Source organism: Acomys minous, assembly GCF_964271855.1.
Source record: "Acomys minous genome assembly, chromosome: 20".
In the NCBI taxonomy this organism is placed as follows: Eukaryota; Metazoa; Chordata; class Mammalia; order Rodentia; family Muridae; genus Acomys; species Acomys minous.
This window is the reverse complement of record NC_140502.1, coordinates 20,793,451-20,817,613: the sequence shown is the minus strand read 5'-3', so window position 1 is coordinate 20,817,613 and position 24,163 is coordinate 20,793,451. Positions and strand designations below refer to the sequence as shown.

Genomic DNA, 24,163 nt, shown 5'->3' with positions numbered 1-24,163 from the left:
ATTATACTGTTTTGAAGCTGCTCTGAATGTTCCCTGTAGTCATGCTACTGTTGTGAATTTTGCTTCTCCACTCTTTCCAGTGTCTTTTTTTGGGGGGGGGGCGGTTCTCAGGTGTCTGATGGTCTCAGGTGTGATCTTTCTGTTAATCTCTCCGGAGCACATCTACAACCAAGACCCTAACAGCAATTCTTCTCTTTCCTGTAACTTGGTACTGTTTCCTGAACCTTCTATATCCATTCCTGGACTGTCTTCTAGCATCTTGTATTCTGGAGTTCCTCGCTGAAGTCTCTTAATCTCCGCCCCTAGCCCTATGAACCTTTGGTTTGTAGCCCCGGTTCAGCCTAGTCTGTCTTAGGGAGTATGAGAAATGGGGGGGAAAATACCACCACCACCAGCAGGGAAATTCAATACAGGAGGGCGGTACTCTTCCTCTGGCTTCTGGGACGGGCCATCCAAGCCTCTGCATCCTCACTTCCGTTACCACGGAGCCAAGCGCCGCAGTTTTCTCCACGCGGAATTCTGGGATATCGTCAGCTTCAGGTTGGCTTGTTTAGCAACCCGTCATCCTGGGTTTGGGTTGTTTTAGCCAGAGACCTCTCGAATGTCCCCTAGATGCGTCTGAGATGGACAGTTCTTCCGTTTGAGGCGAGGAGGAAGGAGTGAGGTTTGAAAGGTAAGGGGCAGCGACGTGCACCGGAGGCAGCGGGCCCGGGTCTGCGGGGCCCTCAGTGCAAGCCGCTCCTGCAGCTCCCCTCCCCCGCCCCGCAGCCCCTCTCTCTGCTTGCTGCCCTCGCTCTTGGCCTGCTGCCCCCTCTCTCGCCTGTGCCCGCCCTTCCCTTCCTGCAACTCCCCTACTCTCCTGCAGCTCCTGTACCCTCCTGCGGCTCCCTTCCCGCCTGCGGTCCCCTCCCCCGTCGCACCCTTCCCGCCTGTGGTCCCCTCTTACCCTCCCCATCCCCCAGCTTGTAGCTCGTCCGGCCTGCTGCCCCCTTCCCTTCCTGCAGCCCTCTCCCCCGCCCCCCTGCATCCCCCTCCCTCCCTGCATCCCCTCTCCCCTCTGCAGCCCCTTTTCCTTCCTGCAGCCCCTCCCCCTTGCAGACCCCTCCCCCGCTACAGCCCACTTTCCCCTCCTGCAGACCCCTCCACCCTCCTGCGGCTCTCCCTCCCCCGCCTATAGCCCAGCTTCCCCCACCCCACAGCGGGCTCTGCCTCTGTGGTGCTAGCTGATCGGATCCCTCTGTGCATTTTACTGGCTGTTTTACAGAAGAGAGAAGTTAGACTTGCCTAGCAGCATCTTTGGAGGGAAATGCTCAAAACCGCCTGGCAAGTGAACCGGCAAGCTCCGGGTTGTGCCCACCTTTATAGAAAAAGGAAACTGGCTACTTGCCAGAACCGTGAGACTTAATAGATGGAATTGTAATTTCACAATATTTGGTTTCCCTGGCAACCCTGACTTCCCCAAAAGCAGGTTGTGAGGAGTACCACACGAGTAAGATTAATGTTGGGTGTGTGTGTGTGTGTGTGTGTGTGTGTGTGTGTGTGTGTGTGTGTCCTACACCCAGGAATGACTGTAATTAGACCTTAATTTACAAAGGAAACCACAAAGGCTGGCCTCAGAAGCTAGGCTGTGCGAACCCACATCCAATTGCTCAGTCTTTTTGGTCCAAGCTCTTCAAGGAAACCAGCCATTATCATGTGAGTATAGGTTAGAACTCTCTCGAAGGAGTCTTGAGAGCAGGGTTTGTATTTTTGTCCACATCTGTGCGTGCGTGTGTGTGTGTGTGTGTGTGTGTGTGTGTGTGTGTGTGTGTGTAGGCTGGAGATCGGCCTCGGATTCCTAGCAGCCATCCACTGATATTTCTATTTATTTATTTGTTTATTTATTCATTCATCCAATTATTTATTTATATAGTATTCTGTACTGCATGTGTGCCTGCAGGCCAGGAGAGGGCACTAGATCTCATTCTAGATGGTTGTGAGCCACCATGTGGTTGCTGGGAATTGAACTCAGGGACCTCTGGAAGAGCAGACGGCGCTCTTAACCTCTGAGCCATCTCTCCAGCCCCCATCCACTGATTTTTCACTTATGGTTTATTTGGAATGGGGCATAGGAGTTGCTGCTCCCCTCAAACTCAGTCAGCCTTGGTGGTAAGCGCCTTTAACGCACCAAGTCACCTTGTGGACTTGGAGCTTGCCTAATTAGGTGAGGCTGGCTGGCCAAGAAGCAGGAGAGACAATGCTGTTAGATGCGTTCTTAGCTCTGCCATTACAGACCTGTGCCTCGGGCGTGCAGACCCCATACCCTCCACCTACCCATTTTTCATATAAAAAACATGTTCTTGAGATGGAGCTCAGGAAGCCACCTCCCCAGCCCATTGTATTAGGTTTTTCAAAAAGTGTTATTCCAGATTTTCCTAATTATTATTATTACTGCTTTTTGGAAACAGGGTTTCTCTGTGGAGCCTTGGCTGTCCTGGACTCACTTTGTAGACCAGGCTGGCCTCGAACTCACAGCGATCCACCTGCCTCTTCCTCCCAAGTGCTGGGATTAAAGGCAAGCGCTACCCGGCTTATAATTTTTACATCGTAGACGTGGGAATGTCCGAAAATACAAAACTTTGTAAAGACAAACAGTTGTTACTGCTTTAGCATGTAAATGGAACAATGGTTGTTCTAACGATGACGTGGTTCTTTCTAGTTTTCTTGGGTGAGTTTTTGTTAAGTGGTGGCCGTGTTCATTGGGACCAGCTGTCCCCTGCAGCCCTGGGTAGTGGTGCCCACACTCAAGACCCAGCCACCCGAGAATTCGTGCAGATACATCCCAGGAGTCTGCATTCTAACAAGATCCAGGTGACCCCCTCATAGGGAAAGTGTGAACAGTTCAGGGAAGGGGGCTCACCCGAAAATTCAGGCCTGGAAAGTTCGCTATGCTGCACGGCCACAGATGAAATGGTGCTGGGTACCTTGTAACCCTGCCCAGCCTTAGTCAATATTGTCCACAGCCATGCCCACTAAAAATCCCAAGCAGGCCAACCGGATGTTGTGTTGCATGCCTTTAATCCCAGCACTTGGGAAGCAGAGGCTGGTGGATTGCTGTGAGTTCAAGGCCAGCCTGATCTACAAAGCGAGTTCAGGACAGCCAAAGCTACACAGAGAGACCCTGTTTGGATCTCAAGCAGTCTGAGGCAGTGGTGTGTGTAAGATCAGATTAGGCTCCATGATGTGTTTCCTGTAGTCTCCAGCAAGTGGATTCATTACCTTTTCTTATACTAGAGTACTACCCCCAGTTATGAGAAGGCTGAGTACCATTTTTTTTTTTTCGAGACAGGGTTTCTCTGTGTAGCCTTGGCTGTCCTGGACTCACTTTGTAGACCAGGCTGGCCTCGAACTCAGAGCGATCCGCCTGCCTCTGCCTCCCGAGTGCTGGGATTAACTGAGTACCATTTTTTAAAAAAGATTATTTATGTATTATGTATACAACGTTCTGCTGCATGCGTGCCTCTCCGCCAGAAGAGGGCACCAGATCTCATTATAGGTGGCTGTGAGCCACCATGTGGTTGCTGGGAATTGAACTCAGGATCTCTGGATGAGCAGCCAATGTTCTTAACCTCTGAGCCATCTCTCCAGCTGAAAGGTTTTTAAATTTTTCTTCTTTTTTTCCAAGACAGGGTTTCTCTGTGTAGCCCTGGCTAGCTTGGACTCACTTTGTAGACCAGGCTGGCCTCGAACTCACAGCGATCTGCCTGCCTCTGCCTCCCGAGTGCTGGGATTAAAGGCGTGCGCCACCACGCCCCCACCCCCGCCCCCACCCCCAGTACCATTTACTGTGAAGGAGCATTACATGTTATTTCCATGTATACCACTGTCACCATTATTACCTCTGATTACTGAAAATTTTCCTTCTAATTTAAAACTTCCAGAAAGTTGCGTAAAAACAGTGCAGGGAGATCTCATATGTTGTGGCTGGGCACGCTGCTCTGTGATGTGCTCCTGAAAGGAGTGCGTATCATACGTGGTGTTGCCCATTATCCTTTGACCGTAGGTTATGAGGAATGTACACGGGCCTATCTGAGGACCCACCATGCGGTCAGTGGCGCTCTGGCTCAGTGTCCATTGATGGCTCTGTTTTCCTATATCCGCCTTAGGCTCTGCACCTCCCGGAAGGAAAGATTCAAAAGTGAGCGCACCCATGGTAAGTAGAGCTTGCTGTTCTTGCGGTCAGAAGACCGTGGTAATCCTCAAGCGAGAGGCTTTTTCTCTAATGAGGGGACTCACAACATTTGGGAGCAGGCAAGATGGCTCCGGGGTCCAGGGGCTTGTCTCCAAGGGCGGCAGCTTAAAAAAAAAAGAAAAGTTTTATTTTCGGAGAGAGCGCTCGGGGAGATGGTCAGCTCGGGATCTGAACCACATCCCTGAGGGGAAGCTGTATTCCGTATTTAAAGGGTAAACCCGCAAAATGAGGAGGCGCTTGGGTGAGTTGCAACGTCATCCGATGGTATTTTGACATTGAGGGTTAAACAACGGAGTATTAGCTAGGGGTGGTGGCGCACACCTTTAATCTCAGCACTCGGGAGGCAGAGGCAAGTGGACTTTTGTGAGTCCGAGGCCAGCCTGGTCTACAAAGTGAGTCCTGGACAGCCAAGGCTACACAGAGAAACCCTATCTTGAAAAACCAAACCAAACCAAACAATAATGGAGTATCTGTTGGAGACTGGACTTTATCCAAGGCACCTGCCTTCTAGGCCCTTGACTCATCCATCCTCCTAGACATCAGGTGTGGAGCTCAATATGGCAAAGAAACAAAGGAGCCAGGTCGGTTGCATGTAGTTAATGAAGGCTTGGCAGGCAATTAGTTACAGATCTTTATAACTTAGGCACCTTGGTTAAGATAGCAGCAAGTCCCACATTCTTTACCGGCTTAAGAGACAATTAAGAAAACACTTGGAGGGGCTTTGTAGGAGCTGGTCCCCCGAGCCTAGGAATATGCACTCAGCTTGACCCTGCTTACAAAACAGGACCAAAATGGAAGAGTTGCTTCTGAGATAGCTGGGCTCTGGCAATTGTTTCCTTACAGGAGGGAACCAACTTCCATAAGTCACCTTCTGCCTTTCATACAAGCACTAACACACACACACACACACACACACACACACACAGAGAATAAATATAATTTTTTAAAAAAATTTATTTATTTATTACATATACAGTGTTCTGCATGCATGTACACCTGCAGGCCAGAAGAGGGCGCCAGATCTCATTACAGATGGTTGTGAGCCACCATGTGGTTGCTGGGAATTGAACTCAGGACCTCTGGAAGAGCAGACAGTGCTCTCCAGCCTGATTAAATGAGATGTAGTGCATATAAAGTCCTTTGGATATGCCAGGTACTTGTTTGTCCCTCTAAGTTTTACTCCTCCTACCTTTTTAGGGCCATTGTCCCTCTAGTGGACATTGGTGTTCATCCTTCTCCTAGGGAGACACAAACAAACAAACATCTGCTTATCCCAAGTAGGGAACCTGTTGGCTCTGTTTCTTAACAATTAAACCCAACTAGCTTTCACAAGAGGGAAAAGAGGTTAAAGGGAAAAAAGAGTGAACCTTCCGGTATCCGTTCCACGGGACGGGTCCCTTTGGTATCTCTGGCCTACGCGCTGGTCCGGCCTGTTCGCTGATCCTCTTCCCGATCCACGTGCTCTCAAGCCTGGTCTGAACCTGCTGCTCCTCTCTCCTGTCCGCCTGCCTGTCTGTCACAAGCAAGGGGCGGTCCCCCTCTCCCATTGAGGGTCGATTAGAAACAAAATAGTCCAGGTGGAGTCCCCAGGTCCCCTGGCCCTGAATTCCAGGCCCAGGATGGCTCCATCCAGTCTATCTCAAGGTTAATCTCAGGGAGTATCCGTGGTGTGTCCAAGGGCAAAGCCCGCCAAGACTGCTTTCACCGGTGACAAAGCTTACAAGCCTTCCCACAGGAAACCCACAGCAGACTCAAGTAACAATATTACCTAAGTCCATGTTGGTGGGTTTATTGGGGTTACTCCTTGGATCGTGATGACCTCAAGGCTGCTGCATCACAGAAAGGTTACCCTGGAACTTTACGTATACCTTGCAGACACCTCAATAGGTAGGAGAGTCTCTTCCAGGAAACTCTGTTGACCTGAGTCTCCTCAGCAGGTTTTTTTTTTTTTTTTTACACTACACATTTAACTCTGTGATGCGGGGGTCCTTGGACATCTGGTCAGTTTCAGGGACTTCCTGTGACTTGTGAGTTGTTTGATTTCAGACTCTGAAGGAGCCTCCTTTTAGAACTTCCTGAGACTTGACAAGCTTATTCTTTCTCCCCCCAAAAGATAGACTATTTCAACTCTGAGGAATGTTATTAACAGCAGTGATTTTTTTTTTTAAGACTGAGGTCATGTGTGCTTGTTGCAGGAGGCAGTAACATTCAAGGACGTGGCCGTGGTCTTCACGAAGGAGGAGTTCAGGCTGCTGGACTCCTCGCAGAGAAAGCTGTACCAAGATGTGATGGTGGAGAATTTTCGGAACCTGCTTTCAGTGGGTGAGGACAGGTGCCATCTGGCACAGATCTTTGTGACCTTGGAGTTGTAGAGCTTCGGGGCTCTCAAAATGGTTCCCTGACTTTGGTCATTCCTGTGGACAGAGATGGGATGTTTCCTGTCTTTATCTGAACAGGCTCTTTCAGGAAGTTTTGTTTATTCGTTGGTTGGTTTGCTTATTTATTTTTATGTATAGGAGTTCATTGCCTGATACCTGTGGAGACCAGTGGAGGTTGTTGGATCCCTTGAAACTAGAGTTACAGATGGTTGTATATTGTTTATAAAATTATTTGTATGACCTGTAGGCCCGGCTAGCAATCAATCAAGACACAGACACTTGTTATATTTTAAAATAGCCTTAGTTAACCAGGGGCAGGGCAGATATCAATCCTCTAAACCATCTCCCATAATGGGGCAGGCATGGGATCCCTGCCTCAATCCCATGCCATCTGCTTCCAGTAACTTCTACCAAGCTACCTCCCATCCATAATCCCAAATACTTGCTCATGTTCTTCATCTGGGCTGGATTCTCCATCCACACCACCTGCCATGTGTTTCTCCTCCAGCTAACCCATGGCGGCCTTCCTCTCTTCCCTTCAGGTCTCTCTACTTTCCTCTCGTGGCCATCTTTCTTCTTCCCAGAATTTCTCTCTCTCTTAGCCCCACCTATCTCCTTTGCCCTGCCCAGGTGTGATGGCTTTTTATTAAGCCAAAGTTGGGTCAGACAGCAAGCAGTAATTAACATCAAAATACATCAGACCATCCCCCAACATGTGTGTGGGAAAGGTGGGGGGTGGGGGGGAGGGAGGGGAAAGAGGGAGAGGAGAGACCTTTGTGTGGGAGCCATCCTAGGCCAGAAAAGGGCATTGGATGCTCTACAGCTGGGGCTAGGCAGTTGTAAATGCTGGATACAGAAGTCTGGTTCTTTGGAAGAGCAACAATTGGTCTTCACCACTGGGTCATCTCTCCGGCACATGTACTGGCAACTTTTAATGAAACATGCTATAGTAGAAAATGCCAGCATTTCTTAAAGGAAATAATACACGTTGTAGGGAAAAGCTGAGTGAGTGAGTGAGTGAGTGATTTGAAGACTGCAGATGTGAGCTAACAGTAGGTCACTCAAACTTTGTTTTTGAAGTATATGTTTATGGTTGGGAGGGTCACATCATAAATGGTGTTTCAGCCAGGCGCACGCCTTTAATCCCAGCACTCGGGAGGCAGAGGCAGGTAGATTGCTCTGAGTTCGAGGCCAGCCTGGTCTACAAAGTGAGTCCAGGATGGCCAAGGCTACACAGAGAAACCCTGTCTCGAAAAACCAAAAAAAAAAAAAAAAAAAAAAAATGGTGTTTCTTCACTGGGCCATGTGTGTGTGAGCTTAAACACACTGTTTCCATTGTATTGATGACTGAGTTGCGACGGAAGTTTCCAGAGCATTTCCACCCTAGCGTGCCCTCCTTACATTTGTGACTTTGCATGTTCACAGAGTATCAACTTTTCAAACGAGATAAGCCACACATAGAAAGAGAAGAGAAGCTTCGGACGAAGAAGGCGACCCAGAGGGCGAGAAATTTAGGTGAAAGTCTTACGTTCCTCCTCCATGGGGCTTGCTGTTGCTGCCAACTGCAGTCCAAATGGCATGGTTTCAGAAGTTGTAGCACTTTATGGCTCGAACGCATGCCATGCACGGTTCTCCGTTGTGGCTAGAAAACATTGTCAACTTCCTGTTGCCACTGTCATATAGTAGGAAAGATACATGACTTAAAAATAGTCAATCAGAGCCGGGCGTGGTGGCGCACGCCTTTAATCCCAGCACTCGGGAGGCAGAGGCAGGCGGATCGCTGTGAGTTCGAGGCCAGCCTGGTCTACAAAGGAAGTCCAGGACAGCCAAGGCTACACAGAGAAACCTTGTCTCCAAAAACAAAACAAAACAAAAAAACAAACAAACAAATAGTCACTCAACAATTGATTTTTAAATTTTATTGGTTTTTATTGGATTTTTAAGTGTTATTGGTTTTCTTTCAAACATTTAAATTATTATTTTACGTATGTGGGTGATTGCCTGCATGTATTTATGTGTGTCACATGTGTGCCTGAGGCCCATGGAGGCCAGAAGGGGGTGTCAGATGCCCCAGGACTGGAGATACTGTGAATGGATCCAGGTCCTCTAGGAGAGTGGCCAGTGCTCTTAACTGCTGAGCCATCTCTCCCGCTTTGGTTTTGTTGGGTCTTAATAGTTAAGAGCTCAGGGCTGGAGAGATGGCTCAGAGGTTAAGAGCACTGGCTGTTCTTCCAAAGGTCCTGAGTTCAGTTCCCAGCAACCACATGGTGGCTCACAACCATCTATAATGTGATTTAATGCCCTCTTCTGTCATGCAGGCAGAGCACTGTATACATAATAAATAAATAAATCTTTAAAAAAAAATAGTTAAGAGCTCAGTAGACTATATCTTGGTTTCATCAGTATTTAAGCCAGGAAACTTCATCAATAATGAGAAAAATAAGCCAAAGAACATCTTGAGTTGCTTTAAAGTCTAGTATCGTGTCCTAAGTGTGAAACCCTGAAGTGTGGGCAGTTTTCACGTGTCTTTCCCTCTGTCTTTATAGGAACTGACAGTCAGAGTGAGCTAAGGGCTGTCCGAGGTAGAGGGTCACCTGAAGCCCTTTCCTGCTGGCAAATCTGGCGGTGGGTGACAGACGACTTAACGAGGTGTCAAGATGCTGAGGTAAATAGTCCTCAGTTACAGGGCGACTCCCCGTGCCAGTTCGAGGCAGGGTTCTCGGCTCACGTTTCTGAAGATGAGGCTTCTCTACGGAGTCGTAAGGCAGATGCTCCCATTGACGCGGGAAGCCTCCCGTTTCCAGCTTCGAGAACCCTGAAACATTTTCTGACTGAGCCTCAGAATCGTAAGGATGGATACCGACAGATTGCCACGAGAAATGAACTGGGTCACTCTACAAGTCGTAGAGCGCACAAACGTGAAGAGCCTTATAGCCCCCGCGATCCCGGGAGGGATAATAGTATGAAGATGGCGCCACCTGATCAGAACGGAATGATTCACACTGGGCAGGAAAATGACCGGTGTAAAGAAGCCGTTCCTGATCCCCACCAACTGCTAGACTCGGGAGAGAGGGCTCGTGCAAGCGGTGGACGTGAGGAAGGCTTCCATGACAGCACAGACGGTCGCGTGCATCAAGGAGATCGCACAGGAGAAAAACACAAGGAATCCGGCCATAGTCCGCATCTACCCATCCATCAGAAGGACCACACAGTCGCGAGACCGTACAAATGTGAGCAGTGCGGGAAATACTTCAGTTGTAGATCGGCCCTGAATGTTCACTTTAAAGTCCACACCAGGGAGAGACCTTATAATTGTGAGGCCTGTGGGAGTGCCTTCAGCCAGGCTTCTCACCTTCAAGATCACCAGAGACTCCACACCGGGGAGAAACCGTTCAAGTGTGACGCGTGCGGCAAGAGCTTCAGCCGGAATTCACACCTTCGGTCCCATCAGAGGGTCCACACGGGAGAGAAGCCGTACAAATGCGAGGAATGCGGGAAGAGCTTCATCTGTAGCTCCAATCTTTACATCCATCAGAGAGTCCACACGGGAGAGAAACCCTACAAATGTGTGGAGTGTGGGAAAGAATTCAGTCGCCCTTCAAGCCTGCAGGCCCATCAGGGCATACACACTGGAGAGAAATCGTACGTGTGCACCGTGTGTGGTAAAGGCTATACTCTGAACTCCAACCTTCAGGTCCATCTGAGAGTCCACACGGGAGAGAAGCCGTACAGATGTGACGTGTGTGGCAAAGTCTTCAGTCGCTCTTCACAACTACAGTCTCATCAGCGGGTCCACACGGGCGAGAAACCCTACAAGTGCGAGGTGTGTGGGAAGAGCTTTGGTTGGCGGTCAAATCTAATAATTCACCACAGGATCCACAGCAGTGGTAAGCCTTATAAGAGCAAGAAAGATGGCAAAAACGTCAAGGAATCCAGTCCCGAAAAATGTTCTATAAAATAGTGCTTTGAAAGACTTGTGTCACGTGAACTTTTATTTTTATTTTATTTTTGCATTTAATTACAGGTGAGGGCTGTAGAGACGGCTCAGCAGCCCAGAGCACTTTGTTGCTCTTGCGGAGGCACCAGTTCCCAACACCCAAATATGGTAGCTCATAACCATCCATAACCTTATTTCCAGAAGATCAATACATGGCACGCATGCCTGTCTGTAGGCAAAGCATACACATAAGGGAAAGCTTAACCTTAAAAAAACAACTTAGTGTGTGTGGGCGCCTTCACATCCTAGTGTAGGCATAGTGGAGATCAGCACCTGCCTTTTGGGGAGTCCCCTCTTTCCACCATGTGATGATCAGGGGACCAAACTCTGGCTCCTTACATCGCGGTGTTTTCCGGACGCTGTTAATTATCATAAGAAGGCCTGGTCAGAAAAGAGGACGCAGTCTCACTCTCCACTGGCTGAGTGGCTTGGCTCTACACATCCCCCAAGCCATAGGGAGAACGAGTGTTTACAAGAACTCGGGGGAAGGGCATCTCATCAGGACTTTTTGTGGAAGTGCCACAGAGTTCATTTTAAAGAAAACTGCATGTGACTGGCGTAATCGTCTTAGTGCTGAGTACTCTTTGCTTGTTTCACGAGATAGGGTTTCTCTGTATAGCCTTGGCTAGCCTGGATTTGCTTCTAGACCAGGCTGGCCTCGAACTCACAGAGATAGAGCTGCCTGCCTCTGCCTCCCTGAAATCTGGGATTATAGGTGTGTGTCATCACGCCCAGCGGGGAATATGCTTTTTGAAACTGTTGAGGGTGTAAGTTTCTGTTTGGAACAGGAACCCTAACACGCTTAGTAAAAACTCAGAAGCCGCTGTCATAAAGTTAGTAAACAGGCAGCGATACAGGCACCTCTAAAGGCCCTGATGACTGTGGGAAAACGGGCAATACCAAAGCCACCCTGGAAACTCGTCATCAGCAACACGTCACCACCAGCCTGCAGGATTCAGGTCCCCTAAGCCACGTGTGCACCCTCTGCACATGCGTGTGCACCTCCTGAGTGCGCTAGGTCGACTTATAAAGGGAATTCCTCTCGTCCTCCGCCCCTTCTTCCCTCGTGTGTCTCCAGAGGCTGTGTCTGTATTCCCTTCCCTTAATAAACCTCTTAAGTGGATCTGCCGCTGGCGTGGTTTCTGTTTCACCAAACAGCATCCATCCATCCTAATACATAGGAAAACATACTTTGGACCTGGGGATGCAGCTCAGAGTTAGAATCCTGTCACGCACAGGTCCTGAGTCCAGTTCCCATTGCAGACCCAGGAGCCGCTCAGCACCGTCATCGGTGGTATCAGTTTGGTATTGTCCTTTTATTGTTTTTTTGTTTTTGTTTTGTTTTTTTTTTTGAGACAGGGTTTCTCTGTGTAGCCTTGGCTGTCCTGGACTCCCTTTGTAGTCCAGGCTGGCCTCGAACTCAGGTTGATCCACCTGCCTCTGCCTCCCGAGTGCTGGGATTAAAGGCGTGCGCCACCACGCCCAGCCTTTCTTTTTAAAGAGTTATTTATTTATTATTATGTATAAAGTGCTCTGCCTGCATGTACATCTTCAGGCCAAAGTAGGGCATCAGATCACATTGTAGATGGCTGTGAACCACCATGTGGTTGCTGGGAATTGAACTCATGACCTCTGGAAGAGCAGTCAGTGATCTTAACCTCTGAGCCATCTCTCCAGCCCCCTTTTATTGTTAATATCCATCCTTTACCCCAACCTTTGTTGTCAAGTTGGGTCTCATGTGCTTGGACTTCGTCTTGTGGTTTTGCTTATAGATTCAATTATCTTTTCTGATGGTGTAGGCTGACAACAAATTTTGATAGCCTGGCAGTAACAAGATTCTCCATACTACACCATTATACTAGATGGGAAATGGCCCCAGACTCAAGTATTGGAACACTTGACCCGCCCCAAGTTACTGACATTTTAGAAATGGGGCCTCGAGGATGGACCTTCGCTTCCGGTTCTGGCTTGCTTTCCCTGCTTTTTGGACCAGGCACCTGATGGAGACTGCATTTATATGCACCCAAGCCAGAGGTGTTTCCACCAGGACATTCGAGCCACGATGATTTGAAATCCCTTTAAAACTTGGCCCAAAACAAACAAATACAAACGACAACAAAAACTTTTCAAGTTATTTCTATCAAGAATTTTGTCCCAGTGACCACAAACTACATAACATTCCAGGAATTGACCCATCACAAGGATACATGACTTCCTTTGTGAGGAGGGTAAAGTGACCGGAAGAAGAAGAGAGAGCTCTGGGAAGTGTATTCCAAGACTACCTGGAGGGCAGGTGCTCGTTCTCCCGATGGCTTCTGGGAAGTGTAGTTCAGGCGATAGAGCAAGCCAAGCTGCTCTGCCTGTGGAGAGCTAGGCTGCCACCCTCTTTCTGATCAGGGAGGAGAGTCCATCTAGCATGAGCCTCATCCCCTTTCAAGTCTTTAGCCTGCAAGACAGCGGCTCCCGGAAACCGGAAGAGAGAAGACAGGAAGTGCGCAAAGACAGGAAGTTTGACTCTATGGCCCCTGCCCCCCCCCCCTTGGTTGAGTAGCAAGTTGGCAGTACCCAGGATGGACCTCAGTCTATATTGCGGGCCCAGTCCTGTCCTTAGCCTCACGTTTACACTTCCCTGGAAGCCCTGTGATCCAGAGCCCCCTCTGGCTCTAGGAGAATGCTTACCCTTTTCCCTCACATCCCTCAGGAAACAGTCTCTTCCCATCCTTTCCTTCTGCGACCCCCAAACAGCAGAGAGAAGGTGTTTGTCACAGCCCTAGTTACTGCACCAAGGACACTTTCTTGTTGGGATGTCCCTTCAGCTCATGGGGTCAATTTTGCCACCAGAAACATGATCACATTTTATATGTTTTTAAAAGGAGCCGGGGAGTGGTGGCGCACGCCTTTAATCCCAGCACTCGGGAGGCAGAGGCAGGCGGATCTCTGCGAGTTCGAGGCCAGCCTGGTTTATAAAGTGAGTCCAGGACAGCCAAGGCTACACAGACAAACCCTGTCTCGAAAAACAACACAAAAGGTGTGTGTGTGTGTGTGTGTTAATGTGCAGGAGAGAGGGAGAGGGTGTGCATGTGCACACTTGCAGGGGAGTTGGGTGGATGACAATGGGCATGTGTGTGAGCAGGTGCCTGAGGAGGCCAGTGGAAGGCATCAAATTCCATGGAGCACTGGTTCCAAGCATTTGGGGGTCATGTGGGTGTGGAACTCCACTCTCCTGGAAGCTCTGAAAGATCTCTTGAAGAGATAGAAAAGCCGTTTTTCAACCCTGGCCACTCGGTACTTTCCAAGATGGCCTCAGGGTTGTTGTATTCTATCCAAGAAAAATCACATTCTCATACCTGTCCCGAGCATCTGACAACCGAGCAACTGATGTCCCAAGCTGAGCTCTTGCTCCCTCAGGGATAAAATAACTAGTAACCAATCGTTTTAAAGGTCAACTAACCAATCATGTTTGTACTAAGTTCTGCATCTGCAAGGGTATTTAAACCCTCCTCCATTACAGAACGGGGTCTTTCCATCTCCCCGGAGTATGGTGGACCCTGACGCATCAGCTTAATAAATTCCTTTGCTTTCACATTGACTCTGGACTCTGGCTCTCAATCGGGATTCTAGAAATAGACTCTGGCGATCAGAGTCTAGCACTCTTAATGGCTAAGGTATCTCTCCAACCCCTCCTTTTTATTTATTTATTTATTTACTTACCTGTTTATTTATTAAAGACAGGGTGCAGCTCAGGGTGGTCTCAAACTTACTGTGCAGCCGAGGACTATTTCTTACTGCCAATCTTTCTGCCTCCACCTCCCGAGCGCTGGGATTACAAGTGAGAGTCTCTGCGCCTCATTTTGTGCCTTGTATAATTATTAGAATACAGTTAGGATTTTTTTTTTAAATGCGGTCAGTCCGCTTGTTAATATTCATGTATATCAGGATTATTTGAATTCAATCACAATTAAGTCACTTCTTAAATTGACCAGAAAAATAACCCCCCTTTTTATAATGTATATGTCTTTCTAGAAGCATGTAGTTATGTTTTTAACTTACCAAGTCCAGCATTTCTTCCTCTTGTTCACCTTTTATGCCATAGTGTCATCCATTTTAGTTGTCCTCAGTTGGTTTGGAACTTATATTGTCTGCATCCTTCTTATAAAAATTGATATATAGTGGCTGGAGAGATGGCTCAGTGTTTAAGAGCCCTGGCTGCTCTTCCAGAGGTCCTGAGTTCGCTTTCCAGCAACCACAAGGTGGCTCACAGGCCATCTGTGGTGGAATCTGAATGCCTCTTCTGGTGTGCATGAAGGCGTAAATAAATAAGTAAACAAACAAACAAACAAATAAATAATGGTATCTAGAAGCCAGGTGGCAGTGGCGCACACCTTTAATCCCAGCACTCAGGAGGCAGGGATGTGTGTGGCAAGGGTTTCACCCATAATCTCTACTACCATGCTGCCCAAGAGTCCACACCAGAGATACCAGGGATCTGTTCCTTTATTGATTGTGATAGTGAGTTAGATAACACCACTGTGATAATGATAGGATTTATTTATTTATTTTTTAATGATAGGATTTATAATAAACATTAACCATATTTTATTTTAACTGCACTAAGACGCCATAAACGTGTGATGTGTGTGGGAAGGACATCAGTTATAGTTCAAATCTTAAACTACACCAAGTAATCCACACTGGAGAAAAAAACATAAATGTCAGAAGTGGAGGAGGGACTTTGGTTGGAGGTCAAATTTCTTTTTTTTTTTTTTTTTTTTTTTTTTTGGTTTTTTGGTTTTTCGAGACAGGGTCTCTCTGTGTAGCCTTGGCTGTCCTGGACTCGCTTTGTAGACCAGGCTGGCCTCGAACTCACAGCGATCCGCCCGCCTCTGCCTCCCGAGTGCTGGGATTAAAGGCGTGAGCCACCACGCCCGGCCTTGGAGGTCAAATTTCCATGCTTCTCAGGGAGTCTATTCAGGGCCACAAGTGTGAAGGGCGTGACATGAGCCCTTTGGTTATCGGGTGTATTGATGAGTTCACACTTGGAGAAAAGCCACACCAATGCGATGGCGTATGTGGGAAAGCTTCACTCTGGCCTCCACTCCCATTCAAGAATCCACACCGGGGGAGAAGCTATACAAGTGTGACGTGTGTGGAAAGAGCTTCGTATACCATTCTCAGTTTATGTATCATCAGGCCACACCGGAAAGAAACCTTACAGATACCCAGCAGTGGGAGATGCATTAGCCTGAGCCTTTGTTACCATCAGGGAGTCCACACAGGAGAGAGACCTCACAAGTGTGGGGAGTGTGGAAAGGCCTTTCGGTCCCCCCTCAAATCTTTAAGTCCAGGGAGAAACTCTTTAAGTGTGAGGAGTGTGGGAAGGGCTTCAGTCCAAACTCACATCTTCAAGCTCACTGTGGAATTCACAATGAAAAAATATATATATATATATATGTGACATATGTTTGTAAGCGCTCCAGTCACCATTTCTTCCTTCAATGCCATAAGAAAATACATAACCCCAGAAGCAACAGAGCGGCACATGCCTATAATCCCAGAATTTTGGAGGATGAAGTTGGAAGATCATAGGTTTATGGCCAGCTTTGGCTACAAAGCATGATGCTTTCTTAACTTTTGTGTGTTGTTATAAATAACGAAAATCCCAACTGTTCAATTTTCCAATAAAAGGCTCAGGAGCCAGATGCTGGGGTGAAAACCTGCTAGCTCAGAGAGGCAGAGAAAGCACTCAGATGACCTTCCTACTCAGCTCACATCTCAGAGGAAAAAGTCCACAAGCTCACTAGCTCAGCTGACAGCCCAGGAGGAAAAGCCAAACAAACAAACAAACACCTAAATGCCAAAGAGCTTGCTAGCTCAAAGTTCAAAAAGTCCCTTCTTATTCATGCTGTCTTAAACACCCTTCAACTCAAATTCTCTACTACTCTTTAATCCCTGTTAGCTGGTTTATTGCTCTCCCTCTTGACCTAGTATTAACTTTATTAAATCCTGTGTACAGTAAGATCTTGGATTAAAGGTATGTGCTAGGGCTACCTGAAACACACCATAAACACCTGTTTACAATAAACAGAAAGTTCTTGGCTCTACCGCACCAATCAAGAAACAGGGGTTTAGCCGGGCGTGGTGGCGCTCGCCTTTAATCCCAGCACTCGGGAGGCAGAGGCAGGCGGATCGCTGTGAGTTCGAGGCCAGCCTGGTCTACAAAGTGAGTCCAGGACAGCCAAGGCTACACAGAGAAACCCTGTCTCAAAAAACCAAAAAAAAAAAAAAAAAAAAAAAGAAAGAAAGAAAGAAAGAAAGGAAAGAAAAAAAAGAAACAGGGGTTTATGGTTCATAGTCTTGGGGTTTTTTAATGGGGTCAAATATCCTGTAACATGTCCCCCTTTTGTCTAAATAAAATACTTTCCTCTAACATTAATAAACTATATAATATCCAGTACATTCATAATGTCCAGTCTATTAGTATTTGCAACCTTGGAGAAAATATTCTACTATCTATGCTATCTTGGCGCATCCAAATTTCTGTATCTAAACCACTTCGCACAATAACTTGCATCACCGATTAAAACCTATCTTTTTAGATCTAAACCATCTTTATGAATCCTAAACAACTTGAGCTTAATCGTAAGATTATAGCTATTTAGTCTTCAACCGTCAGAAGCCCAAGAAAGCTAAATATCTGAATAACGAGGAAGTGCAGTGTTCGGAGCCAGCCCAGGGTCATTCAAGGCTAAAAGAATCTACTGGCTATGGAAAAATACTGATGCCCTGTTCCAAAGCTAACGTCCTCCTTTCAGCCTCTGCATAACTTCTTCCTTTCACCCCCTGCAGATGTTGTTCAGCAGGATAGCTCGGGACTTTCCGAGAGATAGTGTTCCCCTGATGGCACCATCTGGAGGCATTCCCGCCCCCCCCCCCCCCCGCCCTGCTGCTTAGCCTCTGCCTCCACCCCATATAAGCTTTTGCTTTTGATTCAATAAACAGACCTTGACAGGAACACTACTTGGTCTCGCCTCTCTCTTTCTCGTCCCATCTCTCAGGTATGGCTCCCCTCGCGACCCCGTAATTACTGGTCCTGCTGGACGGGACAGTTCAGAGCAAGTAACTTCCCAAAATATACAAATGACAGCGCCTGCTGGATGCCTGCACAGTCACCCAAGACATCTTTATAACAATGAAGCATCGTCTTCAGCCTTCTGGCCCAGAATATCTGACAGACTTTTCTGCGAAGCGGGTAATGTGAAGGACTTACCCACCTTGTCCTTGCAAAGCTCGGCAGTCAACTTTCCTGCACCTTTTGCTCATTTTAGGCAGCGATATGTCTGCAGATGAGCAGGAGTATTTTCTTGCACAGTGGCTGGCTTACCACATGTGCAGCCATTTCCTAGAGGAGAAATTTTTTTTGATGCTCATCACCTTCTTTGATGTTGAAAGATGGTGCTGCTGCTGCCAGTAGCTGACAGGTCTCATTGTCAAGATATTCTCAAATTAATAAAGCATCTTTAAATATTCTGTAGATCTCTGGGTTTCTGTGGTGTATCTGCGTATCTGAATTGCTTGCTTCTAGCCATATACTGACTGATTAACATAGAAAACACCCGTGATTAACTAAAGTAGTACCTAACAAAGCCATAAATTTGATGCCTATTAGTTTTTGTTTCTTAATTATCCTAAAGAGTCTGCAATAGCAGCTTTCAAAAAGACTAGAACTTAAACTGCAGGTTTTAAGAATTACATAAGTATATTTGAGTGGTACATAGTATACAAAATATAACCTTAATTTTGTATCAATATATAAGAATCTATTCCTGTTGTCTGGGGGGCACTGCTCTCCACTGCAAGGGCGGGGGCAGGAAAAGTGGGATATTGGCCAGTCTTAAGAAAGCTAGTTGTAACATTTGCTGTAGTCTCTGTGTGCTGTGAAAGTGCAGGCTTAAATGAAATCCTGACTGGAACAGTTTGAGAGGCTGGACCAATGGGGGTCATCTGGAGTCAGCAGCTATCTCTGAAGCTGTCCTGGAAGCAAGTGTTGATGAAACAGCTATTAAGACAGTCTGAGGCTGGATCAAGTAGGCTGCTGGAATAAATATGGCTGAGCGCCCTTCTCAGCATCCTCCAGGACGAATCCTGCCAGGTCTGCTCTAATTTCACTGGTGTCCAGTTCTTTTGTTAAATAAACATATAAACCTTCACAGGTAATATAACGCTTCGTGCTAACACGTATACGGAACATGGAATGTGCATAGAGCTCCTACATACGATTCTTTGCTCTTTGCATGAGCAGGTGAAGAGCATCTCACTTTCTTTGTGAGTTAGTTTGGACTCTATAACTGTCTTAGATTGGGTTTTATTGATGTGAAGAGGCACAGTGACCAAGGCTAGTCTTACAAAGGAAACATTTAATTGGTGCTGGCTTACAGTTTCAGAAGTTCAGTCCATTAGCATCATGACAGGAAGGAGGCATAGCAGTGCTCAGGCAGACATGGTGCTGGAGGGGCTGAGGGTTCTACATCTGGATCCACAGGCATCCGGAGGAGACCGTCATGTGCAGGCAGCCAAGACGAGGCTTTCTTCCACGCTGGGCAGAATCTGAGCATGGGGGAGCTCAAAGCCCATGTCTCCCAGGGACACACGACCTCCAACAAGGCCACACCATCTAATAACACCATTATCTATGGGTCAAGCACTCAACCACTCGAGTCTATTGGGGGCTAAACCCACTCAAATCGCAATAATCAAACGCGAAGAAACTTTCATCCATGTCTTGTGAAAAGAAGGCATGATGAGTCCTGAGGGCTTAGCAACCAACACGATTGATCTATTGGCTGTGCATAGCTGTGGCTCTGGCTGGAGGTATTTTTGTGTCTCAGCCAGTTTCAAAACTGTTTGCTTGCAGAGAGATCAGCAACAGGTGTGTGACCTGTTGATTTCCTTCTTCATGTCAGCAGCCAAGATGTTCACGGGGTCTCTCCCAGCTAAATCTGAGTTTTATAAATTTGGATGGAATCCATAGGGGTTCCCCCCCCCCTCCTGTTGATACCAATACAAAACCTCTCCCTCCGTGTAACATTTCCTGTCTTCCATTCTGAAGTTTGGACATCCTTAATCATCCTTAATATGAACAGGCTGCTTTAATTCTACAGGTTTTTTTTCCCTATAATCAAATGTCTCTCAGCAGCTGTATTTTTTTTTTTTTTTTTTTTGCTCATTAGTATTTAATTTAAAGTTAAGCCAGGCGTGGTGGCGCACGCCTTTAATCCCAGCACTCGGGAGGCAGAGGCAGGCGGATCGCTGTGAGTTCGAGGCCAGCCTGGTCTACAAAGTGAGTCCAGGACAGCCAAGGCTACACAGAGAGACCCTGTCTTGAAAAAAAAAACCAACAAAAAAATTAAAGTTAATAAAAGCATTCTATAATCTGTCTCTAGAGTCTTTTTTTTTAAATACCTTTCCGTTAAGCATCTCTTTTAAAGTACAATTAGACCACTCTATAACTGCTTTTTCCTGTAGGATTGTGTGGTACACCCGTAATATGCTTTATATTATGATAATCAAAAAATTGCTTCATTAGAGACATAGGCAGGAATATTGTCAGTCTTAATCTGCACAGGCATTCCCATAATTTCCAAGAAACATGTAATTACAGAATCAGCTCATTAGAACTTAAAGCAGTTACCCACTGAAAGCCTGAATAGTTGTCTATGGTATGGTAGACATATTTAAATTTTCAAAACTCTGTGAAATGGAACACATCCATTTGACAAATTTCATTTCTTTGGGTACTTCTTGAGATACTCCCTGAAGGTAATGGAGTTCGGTTATATTTGTTGTTAACTTCTCCCAAATAACTGCTACAAGGTCTTTGCCAATCTCCATTACCCATAATGATATAATCTCAGCATTAGTACGAGGCACTACAATTGCTGTTGGGTCTCTTCCTGACAATTAAAAATTCTTTTTTTATAATTAAATCTGAAACCTTTCCCATATTAAGAAGATCAATTCTAAAATACTATCTTTCCCTATCAGCCCAGTAGGAAATGTGTCGAGGGGGAAAAAAAACCCTCAAATACAGTCCCCTGTGAAGTCTCCAGAAGCTTCTGGGTTGTGGGAGAGCTTTGATCAATCAGCAGCATAAAGCCCATCCGACAGCAGAACGAACCTAGAGGTGCCTTGCAGTGCGGACCCTCTCTCTGGTGGTTGACAAGATGTGATCTCGGACTTACAAGCAGATGCTTACAAGAAACCTTGACAGCGGGTGCTGCAGATTTAGGGCCTCTCCCCAATGTGGACCCTCTGATGCTTCTGGAAGTACAAGGCGTTACTGTAGCCCTTCCCGCACCGCTGACACGTGTACGGTTTCTCTCCGGTGTGGACCCTCCTGTGAGCACTGAGCCCAGCGCTCCACCTGAACTCCTTCCCGCACTCCTCGCACTTGAACGGCTTCTCCCCGGTGTGAATTACCTGATGCACTTGGAGATTGGACCTCTGGGTGAAGGCTTTCCCGCACGTGTCGCATTTGTAGGGCTTCTCCCCGGTGTGGATGCTCTGATGGGCTTGCAGAGCTGAGGCCTGACTGAAGCCCTTCCCGCACGCCTCACACGCATGGGGTTTCTCTTCCGCGTGGCTTTTACGGTGGGAGCGAAGGTTTGAGGTGCTCCTGAAGCGCTTCCCACACAGGTCACATACATACGGCTTTTCCCCAGTGTGGACTCTCCGGTGGGTGTGAAGATTCGATGCGCTGCGGAAGTGCTTCCCACAGGCGTCGCACCGGTACGGTTTTTCCCCGGTGTGAACTCTCTGGTGGGCTTGAAAGTCTGAGCTCCCGCTGAAGCCCTTCCCGCAGACACTACAGCGAAATGGCCTCTGCCCTGTGTGGACCCCCTGGTGTCTGCGGAAAGTTGAGAGGGAACTGAATCCCTTCCCGCACTCCTCACATCCATATGGCTTCTCTCCCGTGTGGACCCGCTGGTGGCTGTGCAGGTGCCAGCTCAAGCTGAAGCGCTTCCCGCACGCGCCGCACGCGTACGGTTTCTCCCCCGTGTGGAATCTCCGGTGGGCGTGCAGGTTCGAGCTACAGCTGAAGCCTTTGCCGCAGTCGCCGCACTTATACGGCTTCTCCCCCGTGTGGGTCCTCGCGTGGATCTGGCGGTGTTCCCACTTCGTGAAGCCCTTCCCACACACCCCGCACTCGTAAGGCTTCTCTCCGGTGTGCACCCGGCGGTGGGTCTTGAGATCCCACTTGCGGCTGAAGCCTTTCCCGCAGCTGTCGCACTGGTAGGGCTTCTCCCCCGTGTGCACTCTCTGGTGGGTCTGCAGATTGGAGCTTTGGCTGAAACCCTTGCCGCACATGTGGCACCGGTAGCGCTTTCCCCCTGGGTGAGCACTTTGTTGAGTGGGGACACTGGAGCCATGGCTGCTGTCCTCGTGTGTACTACAAACGGGGGACTCTTTTTCTAAAAAGACTTGCTGATGGCGTTGGTCCTGACTGGAGCTGTCCATGAAGGCTTCCTGGCCCTGGCTGCCCCGGCAGGCCTTCTGTTCTGTGGAAACATGATGCTTTGTGAGGGGTGACACAGGATAGAGGACTTTACCACAGTCACCATTGCTGTGGGCTTTGTCTCTCCTATGCAGGATATTGTTATCACGGTGGGGAGTGAAACTCGGAACGTCAGCTCCTGAAGCCAACAGCACTGCACTGCTTTTCACCGGAGGCTGCGGACACCGTTTCTGATGGTTCCGTCTCTTGCCAAGATGGGTTTTACTCCTAGAACTCTGAACTCTACCAGAGAGAAACCCGTGGTTTTCAGCAATGTAGGAAAGGTCGCCTGTGATACTCTTAAGATAGCTGTCGTGCTCAGAAGTCCAGGGAGGCTCTTCTGCTCCCGTGTGGGAGGAGGCACGGCACTGCTCCAGGAAGTGAGGACCCTTTCCTTGAGAGTTCATTTCAGCTTCTGGAGTTCTGGCCAGTTTGTTGACAACATGGATTGCCACTTGCCAGCATGGAAGCTGCCCCGGTGAAAGGCACCTTATTAACGTTGCATGAAGAGACTCCATCTTGTTTGGACTTTGGCCCCCTGAAAGAATAGAGAATAGAAGGTGAGATCAGCAAGGATGGGGTCATTGAAGGTCCACGTCCTCATTTCTCTCTGGAGATGTTAGCTAGAGGCCAGCATCAAAGATGAACGTCCAAGAGCTCAGAGGAACGGAGATCTACAAGAGCACAGAACTAAGGGCAAGCCATGTTTGACCATGGTGGGAAATTTGGGGTGAGCCTAAGAGATGAGGCTCAGGCTCACCTTCGGCCTCTGCTGAGTCGCTGCCTTGCTGCCCCTGTGTGCAGCTGTGCAGGTGGATAACGGGAAGGAAGCACCTCTCAGCATCTGGGCATTTTCATCTGAGGGATGGGGTGAGGTGAGGTACACATGGGTGCGACTCCACCCTGAGACTGGAGGGAGCAGAGAAAACCAGATGTGCCCTGTCTTAACCCATCTGGGGTGACATGAAGACTCCTCTAGTTCGCCTGATTTGACGCCAAGGTGACAAAGTATAACGGGAAGGCACATTGAGTTTTGGAGGCTGAGGGGAAAAGGCGAGGCATACAGGGCCGGGATGCCGATGTCCAGCTTGAGGGAGTCACTGTGTTAGAGATCACACACGTGTAGGAGGAGATTGGAATAGGTTCAGCACACAAACTTGCTTGAAAAATATGAGAAGAAAGCCAAGGCTTTTAGATGGCCAGACCTTCAACACGCCTGCTGAATAGAGAAGAGCTTCTCTGGGAAGACATGAGCACACAAGGGCAGCAGCGAGTGGGTTTCCTTCAGGCACCTGCTCTCCAACCTAAGCTCACCAGGCTCACAACGGAGCAGGGAAAGGGGCTCAAAGTCCAAGGTAGATCTCAGCTGCCAACCTACGGCAGCAGACGCCCTGAAGGAATAACAAAGGCTGCAACGCTATCTGGTAGGTTCACCCCAAAGACACCCCAATGAAAATGACATGGGAACAAATTATAACATGAGAAACAATGAAAGTGCACAGAACGACTTCTGATTCTGAAACTGGAAACCAATGAAGTGGAAGACCCAGTGATCCTGGGACGCAGCCTGGTGGCTTGTATGACACGTCAGGAAAGGTTCATGCCAGTGGGAGACAGAGGCGGAGGTACAGGGTTGCAGGTTGGGAGCGGGATGCTCTTGTGTAAGAACAGGGAAAATTTTGGGGCGATGGACATTCCCGCAGCTGCACAAGGGCCAAGGGCTTCGTGGAGACGTTGTTCACAGTGTGCAAGCACTTGGGATATTGGTGTATGTGACCGCAACCCAAACTAAATCCGTGGTAACAGCTCAGGCAGCAGTGGAGGCAAGCACAGAATGTGGAAAGTGAGCAGGAGGCACAGGAAAAATTGTCAGAGTATGGCCTGTGAGGAGTCCTGAGAAGACAAATGAAGAGAGAGAGAGAGAGAGAGAGACAGACAGACAGACAGACAGACAGACAGACACACACACACACACAGGCACAGAGACAGAGAGACAGGGAGACACA

General features: G+C 48.0%; 2 protein-coding genes and 1 long non-coding RNA gene across 8 annotated transcripts in view; 1 reads left to right on the top strand and 2 right to left on the bottom strand.

Annotated features, from left to right (window-relative positions):
- The window catches only part of LOC311591625, a 55,184-nt gene extending 52,071 nt beyond the window's left edge, over nt 1–3,113 (bottom strand). Inside the window, exon 1 of the long non-coding RNA XR_014777151.1 lies at nt 2,523–3,113. This is a non-coding gene — a long non-coding RNA (uncharacterized lncRNA). The remainder of the gene's footprint in view (nt 1–2,522) is intronic.
- Nucleotides 220–11,729, top strand: LOC311591589 (zinc finger protein 112-like). Of its 4 annotated transcripts, none has more exons than XM_084771399.1 (6): nt 220–673; nt 1,669–1,695; nt 4,146–4,192; nt 6,427–6,553; nt 8,035–8,124; nt 9,156–11,729. In XM_084771399.1, the coding sequence occupies exons 3-6, from the start codon at nt 4,190–4,192 to the stop codon at nt 10,568–10,570; spliced, it is 1,635 nt and encodes a 544-aa protein (XP_084627525.1). In that variant the 5' UTR covers nt 220–673; nt 1,669–1,695; nt 4,146–4,189; the 3' UTR covers nt 10,571–11,729. The 4 variants fall into 4 exon arrangements, with proteins under 4 accessions (XP_084627525.1, XP_084627524.1, XP_084627526.1 ...); XM_084771398.1 differs by having other exon boundaries at nt 1,595–1,695; XM_084771400.1 differs by lacking the exon at nt 1,669–1,695 and having other exon boundaries at nt 220–540.
- Nucleotides 11,730–19,000: 7,271 nt separating this feature from the next.
- The window catches only part of LOC311591569 (uncharacterized protein), a 234,599-nt gene continuing 229,436 nt past the window's right edge, over nt 19,001–24,163 (bottom strand). For all 3 annotated transcript variants that reach the window (XM_084771336.1, XM_084771334.1, XM_084771335.1), the window contains one exon: nt 19,001–22,695. In XM_084771336.1, coding sequence (XP_084627462.1) covers nt 20,888–22,695 — 1,808 coding nt within the window. In that variant the 3' untranslated portion in view covers nt 19,001–20,887. The remainder of the gene's footprint in view (nt 22,696–24,163) is intronic.

Bases quoted from the DNA above. Each gene is read 5' to 3' on its own strand.
- LOC311591589 (XM_084771400.1), top strand. The intron at 6,554-8,034 runs GTGAGGACAGGT...GCATGTTCACAG, and splicing joins TCGGAACCTGCTTTCAGTGG to AGTATCAACTTTTCAAACGA. The intron at 8,125-9,155 runs GTGAAAGTCTTA...CTGTCTTTATAG, and splicing joins CCAGAGGGCGAGAAATTTAG to GAACTGACAGTCAGAGTGAG.